Genomic DNA, 23257 nt, shown 5'->3' on the forward strand with positions numbered 1-23257 from the left:
CTCTGGCAGAGAGGAAAGTGAAGAGGTGCACAGAACCTTGGCTACCTTCTGGAAGCATGTCTCACTGCATTGTGGTGACCAGGAGAGAACCTTGGCATGGAGCCAATCAAAAGATGGATTGTGCCTGTGTAACCAAGGATAACCAATAACCAGCGGAAACTTAGGTAAAGAAATAACTTAGTATTGGATTATCTCACGGGGAAGAGCCCTTATGGCCATGGACAACGGAACCATCACATGGGCAGGCTTTAGAGGTCTCCCCGTCAAGAGCTTTAATGGCAAGTGGAGTGTCATGCAGCTGCAGTGGAATCGAGTGCTTTGATACAAAAGCAGCATCAATGAACAGGCCTGCAGCCCCAGAGTTGATTAGAGCCTGTATCTTGATGGATGACTGAGCCCGAGAAAGGGTAACCAAAACCAGGGGCTTATCCTACTGGATCACTGGGAATGAAACGCCACTTAAGGTCTGTCCATGACAGGACCTCAAGGTTCGGGCGTTCCCTGGACAGGTAGGACAAAACTTCAAAATGTGGCCTGCCTGGCCACAATAAAGGCACAATCTCTCCCTCCTCCTAAAGGTTCTCTCATCCTCAGAGAGATGTGTGAAACCCAAGAGCATGGGTTCAATTTCACTGACCGACTCTGTACCAGGAGGCATGGGAAGTGAGGGAGGCACGGGTGAGACTGCAAAGCTTGGAGACAAACATACAGGAGGCTTCTGCAAGAGCTCCTTAAAAGAGTCTTTCTCTGAGTCTGGAGTTAATAAGGACGGCAAAGCGTGATCAACTTCTCCAGCTCAGTCTGTATTTATCTTGGGCTGCTATCTCATCCTTGATGGTATCCAGGAGCCCATGAGAAAAAGCAGCCACGAGGGCCTCATTGTTCCACGCAACCTCTGCTGCCAAGGTACGGAATTCAATGGTGTAGTTGGCAGCAGTTCGTACTGTTCGATGGACATGAGGCACTTGGCAGCAGAAGCGGAGCATGCAGGCGCATCAAATACCCTTTTAAACGAAGCCACAAACTCAGGGTAGCTCAAGACAACAGATTTTTGCATCTCCCATAGAGGGTTTGCCCAGGCGAAGGCTCTCGCAGAAAGCGCAGCGGAACCAGACATATCTCTTATAGAGGTATCACTCAAAGAGGGTGCCTGCACAGAGACTGGAGCAGCAGCAGAGTTGGCCTGCAACATAGGTTGTGCCTGGGCAGCCACAGTGGGAGATTCTAGGTGAGCCGTGCGACTCAGGAGCATTTGTAACGCCATGGTGAACTGATCCATGTGGTGATCCAGTTTATTCAATCTGGAAAAAATATTACCAACAAGTGTATTGACTGCATTTTCTGAATATATGGCCTTCCTCTACTGTCAGAAACCATGAAATCAGACCGAGACAGAAGTAAAGTTAAATCACACTTGTTTAATAATAAAAGACAAATGTAGGCAAACAGCCAAAGTTCAGTAACCGGAGCGAATAGTCAGCCAAGCCAGAAGTCCGAGATCAACGTAGTGAAACAGCAAGCAGGATCTGGAGCCTGAAGGGATGTCAGCAAAGCAAGTCTTTAAGCAGGAATGCAGGAGATCATCTCTGTGATATTGACCAAGGCGAAGGCAGAGATCCTCTTGACTGGACGGCTTAAGTAGGCAGGACTGACAAGCGAGATATCATCAACAGCTGAGTAACTGTGGAGAGAGATGGGAGCTGGCAATTAGCTGACAGCTGAACAGCCAGCTCAGAGAAGGAAGGGCTGAGCCCAATCCTGACAGTCTAATTGACTATTGTTATGTGAGGGAATCTCAGGCTAAAATACTGATCTGTATACTGTAAAATACTGGCAAGTTGTTAGAAACCTGTGCATGCTGGGAGAATTCTCTAGAGGAAGTGAGTCAGCCACCATTTTAAGAATATACAACAAGACAGTAAGGCCGCGTACACACGGGCGGATTGTCTGCCCAACTAAGTTCGTCAGACAATCAGACAGACAGTCCGTTCAACTTTTGAATGAACGGACTTGACCACACACGATGAACAGACAGTCCGCTGAAAACTTGCGCGATGACGTGTACAGCACGTACGACTGGGCTAGAAAAACGACGTCCAATACACTGCAATGCAACCTTCGGCCGTGTAAATCCTTTCTCAGCATGCGCCATACTTAGTCCGTCCAACTTGCCTACACACGAGCTGACTGTCCGCTGAAACCAAGTTTGGACGGACAAAATTATGGAAATTCCGAGAGACTAAGTCCATCAGATTGTCCGCTGAAAAAGTCCGCTGAAGCCCACACACGAGCGGATTGTCCGCTGAAACACGGTTCAGCGGACTAAGTTGGACAGACAGTCCGCCCGTGTGTACGCGGCCTACGTCTCAATCTCTCTGTTTAAAAAGTGACGTAGCACTAGTTAAACCAATCTAGTAAACAGGTGAATACATATCTGACCAATTATCAACTAGGGATATATGTATCCATAAACGATAAACGGTGATAAGCAAGTTCAAAGAAATATTAATCCCACAACACGTGATCTAAATCAATATAAATAAATCCTGATGTGAAAAAAATTTGAATAAAATGAAATATAAAGTGCAATATTGGAAAAATATAATCCACAGAATATGAGCAATCCAAAGAAAAAAAAAAGGTATATATTGTGCCTTGCGAAAGTATTCGGCCCCCTTGAACTTTTCAACCTTTTGCCACAATTCAGGCTTCAAACATAAAGATATAACATTTTTATTTTTGGTGAAGAATCACCAAGTGGGACACAATTGTGAAATGGAACGAAATCTATTGGATTTTTTAAACTTTTTTTAACTGATAAAAAAATTAAAAGTGGGGTGTGCAAAATTATTCGGCCCCCTTGCGTTAATACTTTGTAGAGCCACCTTTTGCTGCGATTACAGCTGCAAGTCGCTTGGGGTATGTCTCTATGAGACTGAAATTCTTGCCCATTCTTCCTTGCAAAACAGCTCGAGCTCAGTGAGGTTGGATGGAGAGCGTTTGTGAACAGCAGTTTTCAGCTCTTTCCACAGATTCTCGATTGGATTCAGGTCTGGACTTTGACTTGGCCATTCTAACACCTAGATACGTTTATTTGTGAACCATTCCTTTGTAGATTTTGTTGTATGTTTGGGATCATTGTCTTGTTGGAAGATGAATCTCCGTCCCAGTTTCAGGTCTTTTGCAGACTCCAACAGGTTTTCATCCAGAATGGTCCTGTATTTGGCTACATCCATCTTCCCCTCAATTTTAACCATCTTACCTGTCCCTGCTGAAGAAAAGCAGGCCCAAACCATGATGTTGCCACCACCATGTTTGACAGTGGGGATGATGTGTTGAGGGTGATGAGCTGTTTTGCTTTTACGCCAAACATATCGTTTTGAATTGTGGGCAAAAAGTTCGATTTTGGCTTCATCTGACCAGAGCACCTTCTTCCACATGTTTTGCGTGTCTCCCAGGTGGCTTGTGGCAAACTTTAGACGAGACTTTATATGGATATCTTTGAGAAATGGCTTTCTTCTTGCCACTCTTCCATAAAGGCCAGATTTGTGCAGTGTACGACTGATTGTTGTCCTATGGACAGACTCTCCCACCTCAGCTGTAGTTCTCTGCAGTTCATCCAGAGTGATCATGGGCCTCTTGGCTGCATCTCTGATCAGTCTTCTTGTCTGAGCTGAAAGTTTAGAGGGACGGCCAGGTCTTGGTAGATTTGCAGTGGTCTGATACGCCTTCCATTTCAAAATGATCGCTTGCACAGTGCTCCTTGGGATGTTTAAAGCTTGGGAAATCTTTTTGTATCCAAATCCGGCTTTAAACTTCTCCACAACAGTATTATGGACCTGCCTGGTGTGTTCCTTGGTCTTCATGATGCTCTCTGCGCTTTCAACAGAACCCTGAGACTATCACAGAGCAGGTGCATTTATACAGAGACTTGATTACACACAGGTGGATTCAATTTATCACCATCAGTCATTTAGGACAACATTGGATCATTCAGAGATCCTCGCTGAACTTCCGTAGCGAGTTTGCTGCACTGAAAGTAAAGGGGCCGAATAATTTTGCACGCACCACTTTTCAGTTTTTTATTTGCTAAAAAAGTTTAAATTATCCAATAGATTTCGTTCCACTTCACAATTGTGTCCCACTTGTTGGTGATTCTTCACAAAAAATAAAAATTTTATATCTTTATGTTTGAAGCCTGAAATGTGGCAAAAGGTTGAAAAGTTCAAGGGGGCCGAATACTTTCGCAAGGCACTGTATTTGTAACCTTAAATCGTTCCCTTGGATTTAAGAGTGGGCGTCACCATTTGGCCGTACTCTAAGTTACACACCTTTTATTTTGAGAGATTGTTCTCCGTTTAAAGGATATCCTATACTTATAGACATCACTGATTTAATTTCAGAGCATTTTACTCCTCATGATTGGCAATGAGCCATGAAACGTGCGTCCAGTTACATCGAACTGATGCTTATACAATTTTGGCTCACCGTGAAAAATTTACTATGGTCCTTGAACTTTTATGACTGGATGAGTGTCCTTTTGTAACTATAATGCTTATTATGTTTTATCGTACTCTGTATTACTATTACATATTTATGCAAATGCATTACATTATACTGTATCCTGTATTTCAGATTGACACCCTCTATAATGTGATTTGTTATTAATAAATCATTTTATAAATGAATTGAATAAGGTATGCATTCAGTGACTAGCCCCATATAATGTCCCATTTCTTTCTTTTTCCTTTTGTTGTATACATATCAGGGATGGAGGCTTGTCATTGTTACAATTAGGTTGTGTTAGGTTGCATCCACTATATATTTAAGGACAGTTGCAGATATTCAGAGACAATCTCCTCACTTGCCTGTTCCTGCTCACACAGCACTGGGGTTACTGGCTCCTCTTAATACTGGACACGTATATATGATTAGTTTATTTTTTTATTGGATCACTGTGCTGTATTAAGATTGATGGTAGCGCTTTATTCATTTTTTTTATAAACCACTCACTACCTATTGAAGATGTTCCTTCTTTTAAAGATTTAGCAGATAGAAAAATTGCAGGTGACTGGACTGGGGCAATGAAGAACCAACAGGATCCTGTATTTCAACTTCATATTTACAGTTACATAGTTGGTAAGGTTAAATAAAGAAACCGATCCAACCAGTTCAACCTGTAGGTGTGGCTGTATGTATAATTTCTCTACCACTTCCCCTATCCCTGTAAATTATATTCGCTAAGACACTCGTCTAAACATTTTTTTAATTATCAGCATGTCACGCTACACTGATTGGGGAAGGGAGTACCACAGCCTTACCACTCTAACGGTAAAAAAAAGCAAAATGTAGTCTAAGGTTAAAGGATAAGTTTACCTTAGGGAACATGTTACATGTTCCACCCATTTTTAGGGTAGGGTGAAACATGTAACATGTTCCCATTCCTGCAGCAAATCCTTGATCCACTGCATCTAGTTAAAGCAAGCAGGGGATCTTCTCCCCCTGCTCATTGTTACTGTGTTAAGAAAAACACGGCGGGTCAGGGCTCCACCCGCTCCCCCGGCTGCATCATTAATTCAGAGTTCTGTGAATGGAAAACTACAAGTACCGACAGCCTTTTCTCAATGAACTACAAGGGCATTGTTAAAGTGGAAGTAAACCCTTCTATCGTTTTCAGTCAAGGAAGCTGCCATCTTGGCCTTTAACTGATTCTTCAACTGCCATAATGCTGCACATGTGATCAGTTGTGAAACCAGCCATTGGATGGTTTGAAAGTTTGGTTGAGAGCACAACCAATGTGAAAGTTAGCATTTCCGGCATGCCAGGAATGTAAGTGTTTTTTGAAACTGGGTTTACTACCACTTTAAGCTCTCTAGGTAGTTCATTGTCTCTTGCCATCATTGTCTCTCTGCCTGCCCATAGAAGGAGACCGGTACACTGATAAAACTGCAGGGATCCTGCATGGCACCTGTGATCTGCTGATCTGCAGGCATCTAGTAAAAAAAAAAAGCACTTTTTTTTACCTGCGAAAAGATTTTCATTTATTTTTTTAAGGTGAACTTATCCTTTAAACTGCTTTTCGAGAATAGGGGGAATTGGGACTTTAGATGAAGCACAATTAAGTACCTCCATCCCGATAATAGGTAGGTACAAAAGGGAAACGGATTCAGTGTTTACATGTTTAAAACAGTTTTGTTTGCTAGAAAATTACTCAAAACCCAACCATTATATATTGTTTTTTTTCTAACACCCTAGAGAATAAAATGCCGGTCATTGCAATACTTTTTTTCACACCGTATTTGTGCAGCGGTCTTACAAGCGCTTTTTTTGGAAAAAAAATCGCATTTTTGAATAAAAAAATAAGACAACAGTAAAATTAGCCCATTTTTTTGTTTATATTGTGAAAGATAATATTATGCAGAGTAAATTGATACCCAACATGTCACGCTTCAAAATTGCGCCCGCTCATGGAATGGCATAAAACATTTACCCTCAAAAATCTCCATAAGCGACATTTAAAAAATTCTACAGGTTGCATGTTTTGTGATACAGAGGAGGTCTAGGGCTAGAATTATTGCTCTTGCTCTACCGATCACCGCTATACCTCACATGTGTGGTTTGACTACCGTTTTCATGTGCGGGTGCTACTCACATATGCGTTTGCTTCTGTGTGCGAGCTCGTCGTGACGGGGTAATTTAAAAAAAAAAAATTTTTTCTTATTTATTTTACTTGATTTTATTTATTTTTACACTGTTAAAAAAAAAAAAAAATTTATCACTTTTATTCCTATTACAAGGAATGTAAACATCCCTTGTAATAGAAAAAAGCATGACAGGTCCTCTTAAATATGAGATCTGGGGTCAAAACGTCCTCAGATCTCATATTTCGACTTTGGACATTTGAAAAAATTACATTGAAAAAATGTGCCTTTTAAGGGGTATGGGCAGAAGTGACGTTTTGACGTGACCTGCTATGGTATAGAGATGGGTGGTGGCCATCTTAGCCTCACTCGTCTCCATACCACAGAGAAGGCAGGTCCCGATCACCTCCGCCGCTACCGACGGCTCCGCTAAGTGGGAGAGCGGTGGGAGGGGGGTGACACCTCTCCCGCCGCCGATAACGTGATCTTGCACCGAACCCGCCGCAGAGACCACCATTATCGTATCAACGTATTAACATTATCATGCGCCGGTCGTAAAAGTGGTTAAATGAAGCACTTGGATAGTGGAGATAAATTTGACCATGTTTAAATTTCACCATGGAATGTTTATTGTAAAATATACAGACAATAAAAAGTATTCATGTGTAAAGGCGTGCACATGGCATAGGCATAGTAAAAAAGTACATATACAGTATCATGTAGTGATATAATATATGTATAGCGTGGGTAGATGATTAATTCGTTATTATAAGTACTCTTCCGCAGCAACCCAATTCTTCCAGAGAGATGCACTTTATTGACTTCCAATACAGAACAAAGTCTTGCAACAGATGACCCAATCCAACAGAGTAAATCTTATCAATATAGTAAATATTCAGATCCCCATATTTCCTCAGACCTTGGTGCCTTCACGACCACACACCCAGACAAGACTGACTGAATGCCAGCTTGAATGTCCTCTCAAGTACTGGTCTGACACGGCGGGGGGGGGGGGGGGGGGGGTTCTGCTAGGTCAACCAAATGTTTCCCATGAATACCTCCCACCAATCTAATTACCATCAATAAATACTTTTTCTATGGTCCTACATCTTCCTTAAGTTAAAACAATGTATCCATTGAAATGTTCAATTAGCTTAACAGGCCATACCTCACACACCCAGGTAGACTTGCATAAGATTAACACATCAAAGGGTCTTCAGCTGTCCCTTTGATATGTTAAAAATGCAGTTGGCTTGGACAAGTCACTCAGTCAACTGAAATCTGGCCTGGTCAATCTTGTACTGTATGTGTCCATAACACCATATATAAAATACATGGACACACACACACACACACACACACACACACACACACACACACACACACACACACACACACACACACACACACACACACACACACACACACACACACACATATATATATATATATATATATATATATATATATATATATATATATATATATATATATATATATATATTACAACATATACCCCCACTTGGGTCAGTTCTAACTACTAGAACTGACCCATAAATCAAACAACAAAAAAATATCATCATGATTTAAGGTAATATATGCCTTACAATGGCTCATATAAAATATGAAGATGAAACTGGTTACATCTCTCTTCACCAGCCTCTAAAATATCCCCATGAAACAGTTGTTAGATAATATAACTTTAGACCATGACTGGAAAAGGATTTGGTAAACATCCGTGGTCATATAGCTGTTAGGCCTTATTATATCACATCAAGATCTTGAATATTGCGCAAAGACGAGCTGATGTCACAGTCCATTCTTCGGTCTGACTTCATCACATCTCTCACCATCTCACTGAAAGTAAACTTGGTATGCTCTGGGAGCTCCAATCCACAGTCCAGGATTCTCTCATCTCCAGGCTCAAGGTTTTCATTTTTAAAGATGCTTCTACACAAATATTCTACTTTCATCTTCATAATAAATGTAATAATCAATGTACCAGCACTCAGTTTCAAGGTCAAAAGGTTTGGATATGGCAGTAAAAACTGTGCTGCAAACTATTTACTTGTACTTGACATTCATGAGTCCATCTGACAAGCATTTTACAATTCACATCTGCTTCTTTCTCTTTCCTATTTGAGCAATGATGACCTGTTGTGTACCTGTCAAGTACCTGAATTTGTTGATTGCCAGCCAAAATTAATTTTTGTAAGTTGCCGTAGGCCAACCCCTCATAGCTTTCAATAGAGCAGTTACTTGGATCATTCAGTCCATAATTCCACCTGAATGGTATACCCTCATACGATGGTTCAGATAGAATCAGCGTGACATCAGTGTTTATTAGATCTTCTATCCAGACAAAGCGGCAGTGGAAATTCTTGCCAGTATCCTCACCATGAAAGGTAGAAAGGTATTTTTAATCCATATGTGTCATAGCCTTTAGTATATTATAAACAACTGATTCAACAAAGTTTCAAATCATGACTGGAGTGATGAATTTCACTCACCCCTCTTATAAATTTAGGAAAACCACCCAACATGCTATAACTTATGCTATGCCAAGCCATTGTGCAGCATCTCACCTTAGATGTCAACTATATTGATCAATATGCAATATGTACGGATGTTATGAAAATTATTTTAGGTTTAAATGCTTCGCTCTGGTTTTAACATAAAGTTCAAGAAATAAAACATAGTGAAATATAAAAAATTAAAAGCAAAATATTTTTGGGAAAGGGGGAAAAATAAAAATAAAAAATAGGACGTTGCGGAAGAAAAGTCCATTGAAAAGAAAATTTGGATGTTCAAAAAAAGTCCATTGCTTGATGAATATTGAGAGAGTCCATGAATTCAGCGTTTTTCCCCCACTAGCCAGCAATTTCAGATACTTCTAGTGCTTCTGCTATTCACATGCAAACGAGCATCACCGGCAATATCTGAAAGACAAAAAACTCTCCAACAAAAAAACTCATTAGCAAGGTCTTCAAACATTATTTGAAGTTAAAACAAAGTACTATTTACACATTTACAGTTTGAAGCTAATTCACCCCCACTGCTAGAGAAGTGTCATTTGCATTCAAAAACAGATCTGGAGAATGTACATCTTCATTTATGACACCCTGGAATCTGTTCAGTAATGTGTAATGTTCTATTTTCAGATTATCATACTCAATCTTCAGGTGGTCATATTTCTGTTTTAACTGAGAAAATGGTATCCAGGTCTTGGACCTTTTCTTATTATTTTGGTCAGCTCTGTTTTTCAAATTAATATCACCTATGTTTGACCCGGAGTCTCCTCCCTGGGTGTTATCATAAGATGTTATCTTTTGATCTTTATGTTCAGTATTTGTCCTAAACAATTTGGCTAAATCAATTTTGACAGCCTGCTCATTTGACTTTCTCCATAAATGGTCTGCTCTCAACAATACGTCTTTTAAATCACGAGGATTTGGCGTAACTAATAAGATATTTTGTTTGATATCTTCATGCAAAGCATCTAGAAACATATTCATATGTATCAAGCCACCATGCTCAAATGCAAGATTATTACTGACCAATAATTCCATAATAGTTGCTATCCTATGTGACAATTCATAGGGAGATACATTTTGCATTTGTTGGATCTTCCCATGAATAGTAACATCAGAACGTACACCATACAAAACACATAATAATTCCAGTAATATGTCCCTTATCCTCACAGGCTGAATACAGATCTGTTTAATTCTCATCCAAAGTCCACTTCCTATAGAATGTTGCAAAACTCTTTCTAAGTCAGATGGGTTTAGACTGTACACATCTCTGACATTCTGCAAGTCACAAAACCATTTTAAAAATCTGTTCAAATCATGACAGGGAATCATTCCTATTTCTTTAAGAATTGCATCTAATTCTTTTGGTTTCAAAGGCTTCATTACAAGTTGAATTTCACCTGTATTATTAATATTGTTATAAATTGTGGAGGTCACAGTGGGTGTGGCTGGCAACAAATTATCAGATTTAATATGAGGTTCTCTATCATTTGATAGAAAGTTTGTGTTTGTATTTTTCTGCAGATTGTTGAATCCAAGATTTGATGCATATCTGCATTCCTGAGATATCTTTTCTAATTCCATAATTCTTAATTTTAATCTCTCATTTTCCTCTGATAATTCATCACAGCGTTTAGATTTCTCAAGCAAAGCTCCCCCAATGGTAACTGCATGCAATTTTAAATTTACTGTCTCAGTGTCTGATTGGTTTTGTAACCTCTCACAAACATTGTTGCTTTTAGCAACTGCATTCTGTAACTGGGTAATTTCCTCAACCTTACCCTTCAAAGAACTTTCCATGGCTAAACAGCAAGATAACAAGCCCTGTACAATAAAACCTTTCCTTTTTACTTTCTGAAATTTTGCTATCAAAAACATTTTTCTCTAAAAATTCCTTCATCATAGTCCATGTCTGCTTAAATTTTTCTGGAATTTCATAAGGGCCGCCATGACACTTAATACATTTTAATACCCATCTGTTAACTTTATCATCACTGACACTAGCTTCACACTGAGTAAGCATTTTGACTATATTACTAATAATTAAAAAAAAGGAAATATTTTACTCACCGCATTAGTTACTCCTTCAGCCTCCAGTTCAGGTCTTATGGTACACGACACAGTCCTTTTCTTGTTGTTTCCAGTCTCCAGAGAATAATTCTGGGGTTCCAAACTTCTTTAATTTTGTAGATCAGACTCTCTTATGTCACAACCAGACATTAGAGTCACAGCACAGGTCTCCATCAAACTTCTGTCCACCTCACAGGATTGTTGTCACCACCGACTTCTGTTACTAAGTCCTGAAAATGATCTTCTGGTCACTTGATATCACATGATTCTGATAGTAAATAGATTAAATAGTATAGCATAATAGTGCCAATGACAGCATGCCTGATATCAACAAATGTACCCACATGGTAAATATGCATCCACTAAGTAGAGAAAAGTATTTTGTTTGTAGTTGAAAAAAATCAAATAAGCAATGTTCCGTATAACATGTAGCTGGGGCATCAAATCAAATCTTGCCGCGTTTTGTGGATATGTCTCCACCCATCAGGAGCTGATGGACTATAAATTCCTATGGAATGTATATAAAAGGATAATGAACCATACTATTCGTATAAAAGAGTATATGGGTGAATGAACATTTAATGTGTATAGATGGTTAGCTAAACACACTCGCCAACTCAGACAGCGAGCACGGTGCGCAGTGGTGGGCATAAGGTGGGCCAGGAGCATGATCTCTCCACGGAAGCTGAGGCAGCATATATATGGATGCGATATGGCGCAGAGTGGGGGGAGTACAAAAGTATGACAGAATGTCTCCAAAAAACAGGGATATATTGTAGTTGTTGAAACAAGCATATCTGGAAACAAAATATGAAATATGTGTATAATTTATAATAGTAATATTTTATTAAATATTATTATTAACGTAATATGATGGCCTCCCGTTTAAACAGGGAATGCGCGCGCATCCCTGTTTCTTCGGTGGCGCCGTGTCACAGAGACACCGCTCGCCACCGAAGGGGGTGAACAGCCATTGGTTATGGCTGTTTACCACGTGATCACAGATGGTCACACCCAGACTTTGCACGGCGCATGCACGCGATCGTGAGCGCGCTGCGCGTGCACGTCGGTGGCGGCGTGTTCCCCGGGAATACTGCTCGTCACCGACGCTGGTAAACAGCCATTGGCCGGCTGTTTACCCACGTGATCGGCTGTGATCCTTTCACAGCCGATCACTAAAATGTAAACAAACCGCGGTAACGAGATGTTACCAGGTTCTCCTCACACACCAATCGCGTGTGAGGAGGAGATTGCGGTAACATCTCGTTACCGCCTACAGTGTACACCAATCATACTGATTGCCCCCCCAATAAAGAGGACCTGTCACCACCCCTCATAGTACCTGTCAATCACAGTCCATCAGAGTATTTGAGTACCTGTCACAGCCCATCAGAGTACCCGAGTACCTGTCACAGCCCATCAGAGTACCCGAGTACCTGTCACAGCCCATCAGAGTACCCGAGTACCTGTCACAGCCCATCTGAGTACCCGAGTACCTGTCCCGGCCCATCAGAGTACCCGAGTACCTGTCCCGGCCCATTAGAGTACCCGAGTACCTGTCCCGGCCCATCAGAGTACCCGAGTACCTGTCCCAGCCCATCTGAGTACCCGAGTACCTGTCCCAGCCCATCTGAGTATCCGAGTACCTGTCCTGGCCCATCTGAGTATCCGGGTACCTGTCCCGGGCCATCCGAGTACCCGAGTACCTGTCCCGGGCCATCAGGGTACCCGAGTACCTGTCCCGGTTCATCCGAGTACCCGAGTAGCTGTCACAGCCCATCAAAGTACCCGAGTAGCTGTCGCAGCCCATCAAAGTACCCGAGTAGCTGTCACAGCCCATCAAAGTACCCGAGTACCTGTCACGGTTCATCTGAGTACCCGAGTACCTGTCACAGCCCATCAGAGTACCCGAGTACCTGTCACAGCCCATCAGAGTACCCGAGTACCTGTCACAGCCCATCAGAGTACCCGAGTACCTGTCACAGCCCATCAGAGTACCCGAGTACCTGTCACAGCCCATCAGAGTACCCGAGTACCTGTCACAGCCCATCAGAGTACCCGAGTACCTGTCACAGTCCATCAGATTACCCGATTACCTGTCACGGTTCATCCGAGTACCCGAGTACCTGTCACGGTTCATCCGAGTACCCGAGTAGCTGTCACAGCCCATCAGATTACCCGATTACCTGTCACGGTTCATCCGAGTACCCGAGTACCTGTCACGGTTCATCCGAGTACCCGAGTAGCTGTCACAGCCCATCAAAGTACCCGAGTACCTGTCATGGTTCATCCGAGTACCCGAGTACCTGTCACGGTTCATCCGAGTACCCGAGTAGCTGTCACAGCCCATCAAAGTACCCGAGTACCTGTCATGGTTCATCCGAGTACCTGTCACGGTTCATCCGAGTACCCGAGTAGCTGTCACAGCCCATCAAAGTACCCGAGTACCTGTCACGGTTCATCTGAGTACCCGAGTACCTGTCACAGCCCATCAGAGTACCCGAGTACCTGTCACAGCCCATCAGAGTACCCGAGTACCTGTCACAGCCCATCAGAGTACCCGAGTACCTGTCACAGTCCATCAGATTACCCGATTACCTGTCACGGTTCATCCGAGTACCCGAGTACCTGTCACGGTTCATCCGAGTACCCGAGTAGCTGTCACAGCCCATCAGATTACCCGATTACCTGTCACGGTTCATCCGAGTACCCGAGTACCTGTCACGGTTCATCCGAGTACCCGAGTAGCTGTCACAGCCCATCAAAGTACCCGAGTACCTGTCATGGTTCATCCGAGTACCCGAGTACCTGTCACGGTTCATCCGAGTACCCGAGTAGCTGTCACAGCCCATCAAAGTACCCGAGTACCTGTCACGGTTCATCTGAGTACCCGAGTACCCGAGTACCTGTCACAGCCCATCAGAGTACCCGAGTACCTGTCACAGCCCATCAGAGTACCCGAGTACCTGTCACAGCCCATCAGAGTACCCGAGTACCTGTCACGGTTCATCCGAGTACCCGAGTACCTGTCACGGTTCATCCGAGTACCCGAGTACCTGTCACGGTTCATCCGAGTACCCGAGTACCTGTCACAGTCCATCAGATTACCCGATTACCTGTCACGGTTCATCCGAGTACCTGTCACGGTTCATCCGAGTACCCGAGTACCTGTCACAGTCCATCAGATTACCCGATTACCTGTCACGGTTCATCCGAGTACCTGTCACGGTTCATCCGAGTACCCGAGTAGCTGTCACAGCCCATCAAAGTACCCGAGTACCTGTCATGGTTCATCCGAGTACCTGTCATGGTTCATCCGAGTACCCGAGCACCTGTCACGGTTCATCCGAGTACCCGAGTACCTGTCCCAGTCCATCTGAGTACCCGAGTACCTGTCACAGTTTATCTTAGTACCCAAGTACCTGTCACAGTCCATATGAGTACCTGTCACCACCCTTCAGAGTACCCAAATACCAGTCACCAAGCCATCAGAGTACCCGAGTACCTGTCACCAGGCCATCAGAGTACCCGAGTACCTATTTGCAGCCCATGTCTCATAGAATATACGTTGGGGTGTTTGCTTTCCAAAATGGGGTCATTTTGTGGGTAATTTCACTGTCCTGGTGGTCCAGGACCTTCAAAAGTGTGATGGGTAGGAATGAAATGAGACGTGTCATTTATGCTCCTAGAACGCCTGAATGTACTACTTCAATTTTCGGCCTCTATATGTGGCCAGGCTGTGTAAAAGTCCTACACATGTGGTATCGCCATACTCGGGAGGAGTAGCAGAATGTATTCTGGGGTGTAATTTTTGCTATATACATGCTATGTGTTAGAAATATCTTATAAATTGACAATTTTGTGTAAAAAAAAAAATGCGTTTTAATTTTTTTCCACATATTCCAAAAACTTCTGGAAAAAATTAACCATTCAAAAGACTCATTATGCCTCACAGATTATATGTTGGGGTGTTTGCTTTCCAAAATGGGGTCATTTTATGGGAAATTACATTGTCCTGGTACTCCAGGGCCTTCAAAAGTGTAATAGGTGGTTGAGAAATGAGATGCAGCATTTTTGCTCGTAGAACGTCTGAAGGTACTACATCAATGTTGGTGTTCTGTATGTGGCCATAGTGTGTAAAAGTCTCACACGTGGTATCGCTGTACTCGGGAAGAGTAGCAGAATGTATTTTGGGGTGTAATTTGTTGTATGCATATGCTGTGTGTGAGAAATAACCTGATATATGATATAATATGACAATTTTGTAAAAAAAAAATAATAATAAAAAAAATCTTCATTTTGCAAAGAATTGTGGGGAAAAAATGACAACTTAAAAAAACTCACCATGCTACTTACTTAATACCTTGGAATGTCTACTTTGTAAAAAGGGGTAATTTGGGGGGTATTTGTACTTTCCTGACTTGTTAGTGTCTCAAGAAATGAGGTACACCTGATGTACTGAAGGCCTGATCAGAAGTGATCAATTTTCAGTGATTGCCACCATAGTTTGTAGACTCTATAACTTTCACAAAGACCAAATAATATACACTAATGTGTGTTATTTTTACCAAAGATAGGTAGCAGTATAAATTTTGGCCAAAATTTAAGAAGAAAAATTACTAATTAGCAAAAATTTATGACAGAAACAAAGAAAAAGGCATTTTTTTCACAAAATTTACATTTTATTTTATTTATAGCACAAAAAATAAAAAATCCACTAGTGATTAAATATCACTAAAAGAAAGCTCTATTTTTGTGGAAAAAAGGATGCAAGTTTCATATGGATACAATGTTGGATGACTGAGTAATTGTCATTCAAACTGTGAGAGCGCTGAAAGCTGAAAATTGGTCTGGTCAGGAAGGGGGTGTAACTGCACTGTATTGAGGTGGTTAACTTTAAAAGAAATTTCCAGTTCTACTTTAAATTAGTAGTTAGTTTGGGCAAAAGTGGCCCAAACAAATTATTTTATAGCCCGGCTCTATGTCTGTTTTAGCGTATCTACACCTTTCGGGAGAAGCTTGCTTTGTTTTTCTAAAAACAATGAATTTGAGGCTTTCGTTGATTGGCTGAGGTAGTGATTATGACATCATACACCAACCTTTTCTACTTCGGCCAATCAAAGGAATTGTATTTGAAAAAAATACAAGGTTACTACTGAATAGCTGAGATGTCTGCTAGAGGAGAATTTGTCATAAAGCTGTCAGACCACAGCTTTGCTCACTGTAGGTAGCAAATGTTACTATGTCTTATTGCAGCAGCCTCAGTGGTCAGTCCATTCTGATATGGAAATAGTTCAAGACAGCTTTTTAAACTGACAGTAAACCCCTATTATTTTTTTTCATTTTTTTAGCACTTTCAGCTGATTGAATTACTTGCTGAGCATACAACTTTCTTTGAATCCATGCCTATATTCCAGTTTAAGCTAGTGCTATGACCACCGCCCCAGGTTTCTTGTTTTAGGGTGGTTCCTTTCTCTTGCAGTATCCTATGGAGCCTTCCTTGCATGCAAAAACTAGAGTTGTCTCCCTACACTGTTTAACCACTTCAATACAGGGCACTTTCGCCCCCTTCCTTCCCAGCCCAATTTTCAGCTTTCAGCGCTTTCAGTGACAATTGCGCGGTCATGCTACACTGTACCCAAATGACATTTTTATCATTTTGTTCGCACAAATAGAGCTTTATTTTGGTGGTATTTATTCACGACTCCGTTTTTTATTTTTTGCGATATAAGCGCAAAAAAGCGGAAATTTGGAAAAAAAAAACAATATTTTCTTTTTTCTACTTCAATAAAAATCCAATAAAATCTAATTTTGTCATAAATTTAAGCCAAAATGTATTCTGCTAAATGTTTTTGGTAAAAAAAAATCCGTTAAGTGTATAATAATTGGTTTGTGTGATCACGGACATATGTTCGCAAATGATCATGTACATATGTGTGCAGGTGATCACGTACATATGTGTGCAGATAATCATTGGGACATGTGATTTTAGTGGGACATATGTGGGGGACATGTTTTTATTATTAGGGACATGTGTTTTTATTATTTGGGGACATGTATGTTTTGGGGACATGTGTGGGGACATTGTGTTTATACTGTGTGATGTGTTTACTTTGTGATGTGTTTACTGTGTACACTAGACTGGTGATCAGTGAGTAAAAAGCTGTAAAAGGCAACTCATACTCACTGATCAGCAGCCGGCTGCAGCGATCTGCTCTCCTCTCCACAGCGATGACTTCTGTGTGAGGAGAGGAGGAGCCGATTGCCTAGCAACCGGCTGTTTGTTTACATCACATGACGGCCGTGATTGGACACGGCCGTCATGTGATCAGGAGGGCCAATCACAGAGCCCTCCTGCCGATCTGAGATGCGCCGTGTCCGGGTGACACGGGCGCATCGGGATCGCGCCGCTGCGCGGGCGATCCCGCTACTCCTGAATGACGTTCCTGAACGTCCTATCAGGAGTAGGCGGCTCCCACCCGGCCGTATATGTGCATTGGCCGGGTGGGAAGTGGTTAAGTCAATGGAGAAACGCAGAACCTTGTAGCCTAGAATGGCATGGCACTCCCCTGCTCCTCCCTCCTTCTTTACCACAAGCTCCACCAAGTTAGCAGACTGACTGGAGACTGTCCACTGTTGAAGCTTTTCTGTGAAGGACAGAAGTTCAGGGAAGCAGCACCGAGCGAGTAGGAGCCAGCAGCATTGCAATTTGTAAACTGCAAGTGCTGGTGTGAGAATTTTAAAAGTTGTCCTGTTTTTTTTTATTTTGTGCTTAATGTGTTAAGCTAAAAGCACTTAGAATTTAATACTACTTTAAAGTGAACTTGGAATTCTCTTTTAAAGTATCGGAACCCAAGGGTCAGAATGAAGGACCATAAACTATCATTTTTTAAAAGAAGGTCAGGGAAACAGCACCTGTATTGTTCTCATGGCAGGCTCCCTTGCGTGAAGAGTAGAGCATGTACAACATTCTAGTATTCTTATTGCATAAATGTATGCTTTTGCGTGTTCATCTAGAATAAGAAATTAATTAAAGCATATAAATGATATAATGTTGCTTTTGATAACATCAGATTTGTTAAATTGATGGAGGTGAGCTTATTTTCAGTCAGCTCAGCTGATGAACTTGTTCATCTGTAGCCTACAATCCTCTGTGTGTTTTTATGATAAATATGGATTTTCCTTCTGAGTAGGAACAGGTATTGCATAGGTTCTTCAAATATTTTTTGAATGCATTGTTTATTCTTTTACTCTAGTTTAGTTTAGTGTCCTACACAGTTTATTTAAGGCCTTGTACTAGATGTTTTTTCAGCTGCTTCTAGGGCCATCTGGATTTTTTTTTGTTTCTTTCCTTTAACCACTTTCAGACTGGACCAATTTGCTGGTCAAAGACCAGACCACTTTTTGCGATTCGGCACTGCGTCGCTTTAACTGACAATTGCGCGGTCGTGCGACGTGGCTCCCAAACAAAATTAACGTCCTTTTTTTCCCACAAATAGAGCTTTCTTTTGGTGGTATTTGATCACCCCTGCGGTTTTTATTTTTTGCGCTATAAACAAAAATAGAGCGATAATTTTGAAAAAAACGCATTATTTTTTACTTTTTGTAATAATAAATATCCCCCAAAAATATATAAAAAAACATTTTTTTCCCTCAGTTTAGGCCGATACGTATTCTTCTACATATTTTTGGTAAAAAAAATCGCAATAAGCGATTATTGATTGGTTTGCGCAAAAGTTATAGCGTTTACAAAATAGGGATAGTTTTATAGCATTTTTATTAATAATTTTTTATTATTTTTTTTTTTTTACTAGTAATGGCGGCGATCTGCGATTTTTATTGTGACTGCGACATTGTGGGGGACCCATCGGACATTTTTGACACATTTTTGGGACCATTGTCATTTATACAGTAATCACTGCTATATAAATGCAGTGATTCCTGTGTAAATGACACTGGCAGTGAAAGGGTTAACCAGTGGTTGGCAGTGTAGGGGTTAAGTGTTCCTAGGGGTGTGTTACTAACTGTGGGGGGGTTGGGCTGTCATTTAGTGTACACTGATCTCTGCTCCAATCACATGGAGCAGAGATCAGCGTCACTAGTTGCTAGGCAGAATGGGAAAATGTTGTTTATACAGCATTTCCTCCATTCGGCCGCTCCGTGAGACGATCGCGGGGATGCCCGCGGCGATCGAGTCCGCGGGTCCCGCGACCGGACTCACGGGGGTTCCGACCAGCGCGGGAGCGCGCCGCCGCCGGCGCGCTCCCGATGGCACGGCGGCAACGAATATTGGACGTACATGTACGCCAATATGCCTGCCCGTGCCATTCTGTCGACGTACATCGTCGTGCGCTGGTCGGGAAGTGGTTAAACACCCCTGCATGTTAGCCCATGTGTCCATAGGAGTTTGGAGGCAGGAAAAAAAAACACTGCCAGTGCATCCAGGAGCAGCAGAGTTTTTGTAGAAAAAACCCTTGCTGCATTTAAACATGTGTAAACACAGATGAAAGAAAAAAGGCGCCTCTAAGTGCAGAATTAAAACTTTTAATATCCCCAAACAGGATTAAAAACACTTACAGAATCAAGGATAAGAAGAGGAATAACATGGATGTATGAAGCAGGTGATCCGGCATCAGGAGGTCCCAGTGTATCATCACAGCTTTCCAGGAATATCGATATGCAGCAGCAGAAGGTCCCAGGATAACCAGTATTGGCTTGAAGAAGGAAGCAATCAGTAGTTCTGAAACGCTTCCCATTTTGATGACATATTTCCTGTTTGCGGTCCATGCTGGTTGACTTCCCCTCCCGCTGACGCCATTTCCGGGATTCATGCTCCACGCTGACTCAGACTGCGCGATTGCTTCACCAGTATTCCCAGAGCCTGGGGTGTTCACCTGCTGGTTATCCTGGGACCTTCTGCTGCTGCATATCGTTATCCCTGGAAAGCTGTGATGATACACTATGACCTCCTGATGCCAGATCACCTGCTTCATACATCCATGGTATGCCTCTTCTTAGCCTTGATTCTCTAAGTGTTTTTAATCTTGTTTGGGGATATTAAAAGTTTTAATTCTGCACTTAAAGGCCCCTTTTTTTCTTTCATCTGTTTTCTATTACAGATTGCTCCCCTCTTTGAGTGCAGACCTAAGTGTTTGAAGACCACTTCATCCGTCCAATAAAGACACTATCTGCCTGGTCCTGACATTCTGAGCGCCATTGACATACGTTTTGTGTAAACACACTTTAACTCTAGGTGTGTTTAGCATTTGAGCGTTAATTTGTTTCAGTGGCCAGAATAAATGATTGTTCTGACCAATAAAATGAATTCAAATCCAAGCCCTTGACACCTCTAAACATGCCTTAATGCGTTACCACACTTTTACGTTAGGCATTTTTTCTGCCAAAACAGTTCTTCCAGGAGGAAAGGCTTCTAGGAGAGTTGTCAAAACATCCTGTGTGCATGAGGCCTAAGTGTACTTTCAAGGTGCTCTTATTCGCCCAAGCATCTCCAGTCTCAGTATACAGCCCTAGACAATGGGAGCTCAGGCACAGTCAGCTTTAAGGAAAAAAATTCATCCAAACGATTCAAACATCTAAGTATACTGTGCTTCTCCTACCCTTACTAAGTAATCAACTGTGTGTTGGCCACATGTGGCTTAGGCCAGAAAGGTTGGATTGTAGTGCATGTTTACTATGCCTGAAGGTACACTTCTCTTTTATAATGCATTGCCACTGTCTATAGTAAGATATTAGGAATCATAACATATATTGTTTGAGAAGTTATCTCATAAGCCTAAATAGTAGTCCTAGTTTCTAATATAAATAATGTTTTTATAGCAGTCCTTTTATCTTATATGTGGACAAGATGCATTGCAATCCCATGGAGATCTACATATGTGGAACTTTAACGTATCAACTATTTAAATATGAGTAATTTTGTTTTAATTGTTTTTCAGAGATTGCTGCTTGGCTAGCACAGAATGGACCGATATCCATTGCTCTTAATGCCTTTGCTATGCAGGTATATTACTACTAGCTGCAGATCTTCTCCTCAAACAGTTCTTTTTATGTGTCACCTTTGTGTTTGGAGGTATATTTAGAAAAGACATACAAGAACATGCAACATTTAACTTATAGCATCCAATCATATTTGTTTTTCGGGATGACATAGGTGTGCACACAATCTTATGAACCAATGCGGTGCAGGTTCCCCCTGCTGCCCAGCTCTTTAACTCCCTCAGCGCTGCCAGTTACTCTCCTCTCCTGCCGAATGTTGCTGTGGGCACACAGGGGGACGTTTCAGGATGGAGCACAGGAAAGAGGGTGTTAAATATGTAATTTAACAGCCTCTTCCTTTTCTGAATGAACAGAGTGTGTGATCGGTACTGATCACTTACTGTATTTATTCATATATGAAGCATAGTAAACTGTGTTTTCTGTTGTTCAGTTTGTGAATGCACAGGAAGCCACTCAGCACAGAGCACTTCCCTTTCATTCACTGCCCAGTGCAGCTGAGGCTGCAGAGAAAGGGACTAGGGAATCTCTGTTCTCAGTTCCTTTCTCTGTCTCAAAAGTGAGAGCCCCAAAGCCCCCAACAGGGCCCCAAAAAATAAAAATAATATTATAAAATTGTAAAAAAATAATTTAAAAAACTGACACCATCATTTGCCCTACTGACAAATTCCACTGTTCTACTGACTGACACCACCCACTGCCCTACTGACACTGTCCTTGCTTTAATACATTTTAAAATTGTTGTTTATATTTATTTATAAGTGTGTGTCATCTGGTAGATGTCTATCTCTAGAGGTAGATGTGTTTTCCAAATGTGTTCACGTCAGTCCATACTTTATATAAAGGCCTGGTTGCCTACTTATATTGAAAGGCAAAAATAAATTATCCAGCCCTCCTGGGTTAGGCAAAATTGTTACACAATACACAGAACTTTAATCCCAACCCTTCCCACTGCTCCTAGCAGCTTCAGTTTTTATTTTGCCTAGCAAGGAGAATGACATAGGAAACCCTGTGGGCCTCTCGGTCCATGTTTTTGCTGCAGGTTTGCTGCTTTTTGCGCAAGATGAGAGATCAGCTGCCGGCTGGGTGACAGGCTGGTTAATGAACTCCTTGTAGTCTCCCCAGTCCGGCCATCAAGCGTGAGCAGGCCGCAGCTATGGCTCGGCAGGCCACGACCAACCTAGCCTACATATGACCGGGCTACTGATGTCTGGATCACAGTATACCGGGCCAGTAACCTTCCCTGTAACTGCGCAGGAGTTGGCTACCACGGAATGTCTCCCAGCTCTTCAGGACTGGTAAGTACGGCTCTCCCTGCTTCGGTGAGGGGAGCAGCTGGGCATTCCCTGGGGATTCGATTTGGGGGCCACCTCACCTCCTTATCTTCTCTCCCAAGTCCCTATCACCCCTCCTTCCCCCCTCCTGAAGGGGGTGCCTGCATGCGCTGCGGGCAGTGTGTGTGTGTGTGTGTGTGTCACTGTTTCTCACTTGTGGGGCTCTGTGCAGTTGCTGTCCAGTCCTGGTCCCGGTCTGGGGGTCCAAAAAAGGTAGTTTTTGTGGAGGATGTCTGTGTGTCAGCAGGCAGTTCGTTTTTATTTTTTGCTCTTTTCACCTCATGATGCTGTTCTGGCGGCCATCTTGGATTTGGGAAAGCTATAGATTCCCCTGGGGAGCTTCAGCAGCCATTTTCCCTGGGATTCCTATGGATTACATTGGCAGCCATTTTGTGAAAGCAAAAATGCTTTCTTCACCGCTGGGCTCTTGTGACAGCTTGCAATGTGCTTTCTCTTTTCACTTCCTGTATTCCCTGTGTGTGAGGGACACTGGATGGCTCTGTGTGGAACGCTGAAGCTGTTTTGCAGACCGTAGCACCGCTGTTAGAGCTGCTGCTGACACCGTTTTTTCTCCTCTCTGCATCTGGGAACCTCCTAGGGACTACAGGCACTGTTGTTGGCATTCACAGAACGCCCCAGGGTGGTGAGTCTAGCGCTAAGCAAT

The 23257-nt window shown here is 42.2% G+C and overlaps 1 protein-coding gene across 1 annotated transcript in view; it reads left to right on the forward strand.

Moving 5' to 3' along the window:
• Window positions 1-23257, forward strand: part of CTSF (cathepsin F) — a 146856-nt gene that overhangs the window by 97407 nt on the left and 26192 nt on the right. Inside the window, exon 11 of the mRNA XM_077456686.1 lies at window positions 21202-21266. Within this exon, the coding sequence (XP_077312812.1) occupies window positions 21202-21266 (65 nt within the window). The remainder of the gene's footprint in view (window positions 1-21201; window positions 21267-23257) is intronic.

The sequence above is a fragment of the Lithobates pipiens genome, unplaced genomic scaffold (genome assembly GCF_037356315.1).
Source record: "Lithobates pipiens isolate NorthernLeopardFrog02 unplaced genomic scaffold, aLitPip1_a1.2 Scaffold_10, whole genome shotgun sequence".
NCBI lineage: Eukaryota > Metazoa > Chordata > Amphibia > Anura > Ranidae > Lithobates > Lithobates pipiens.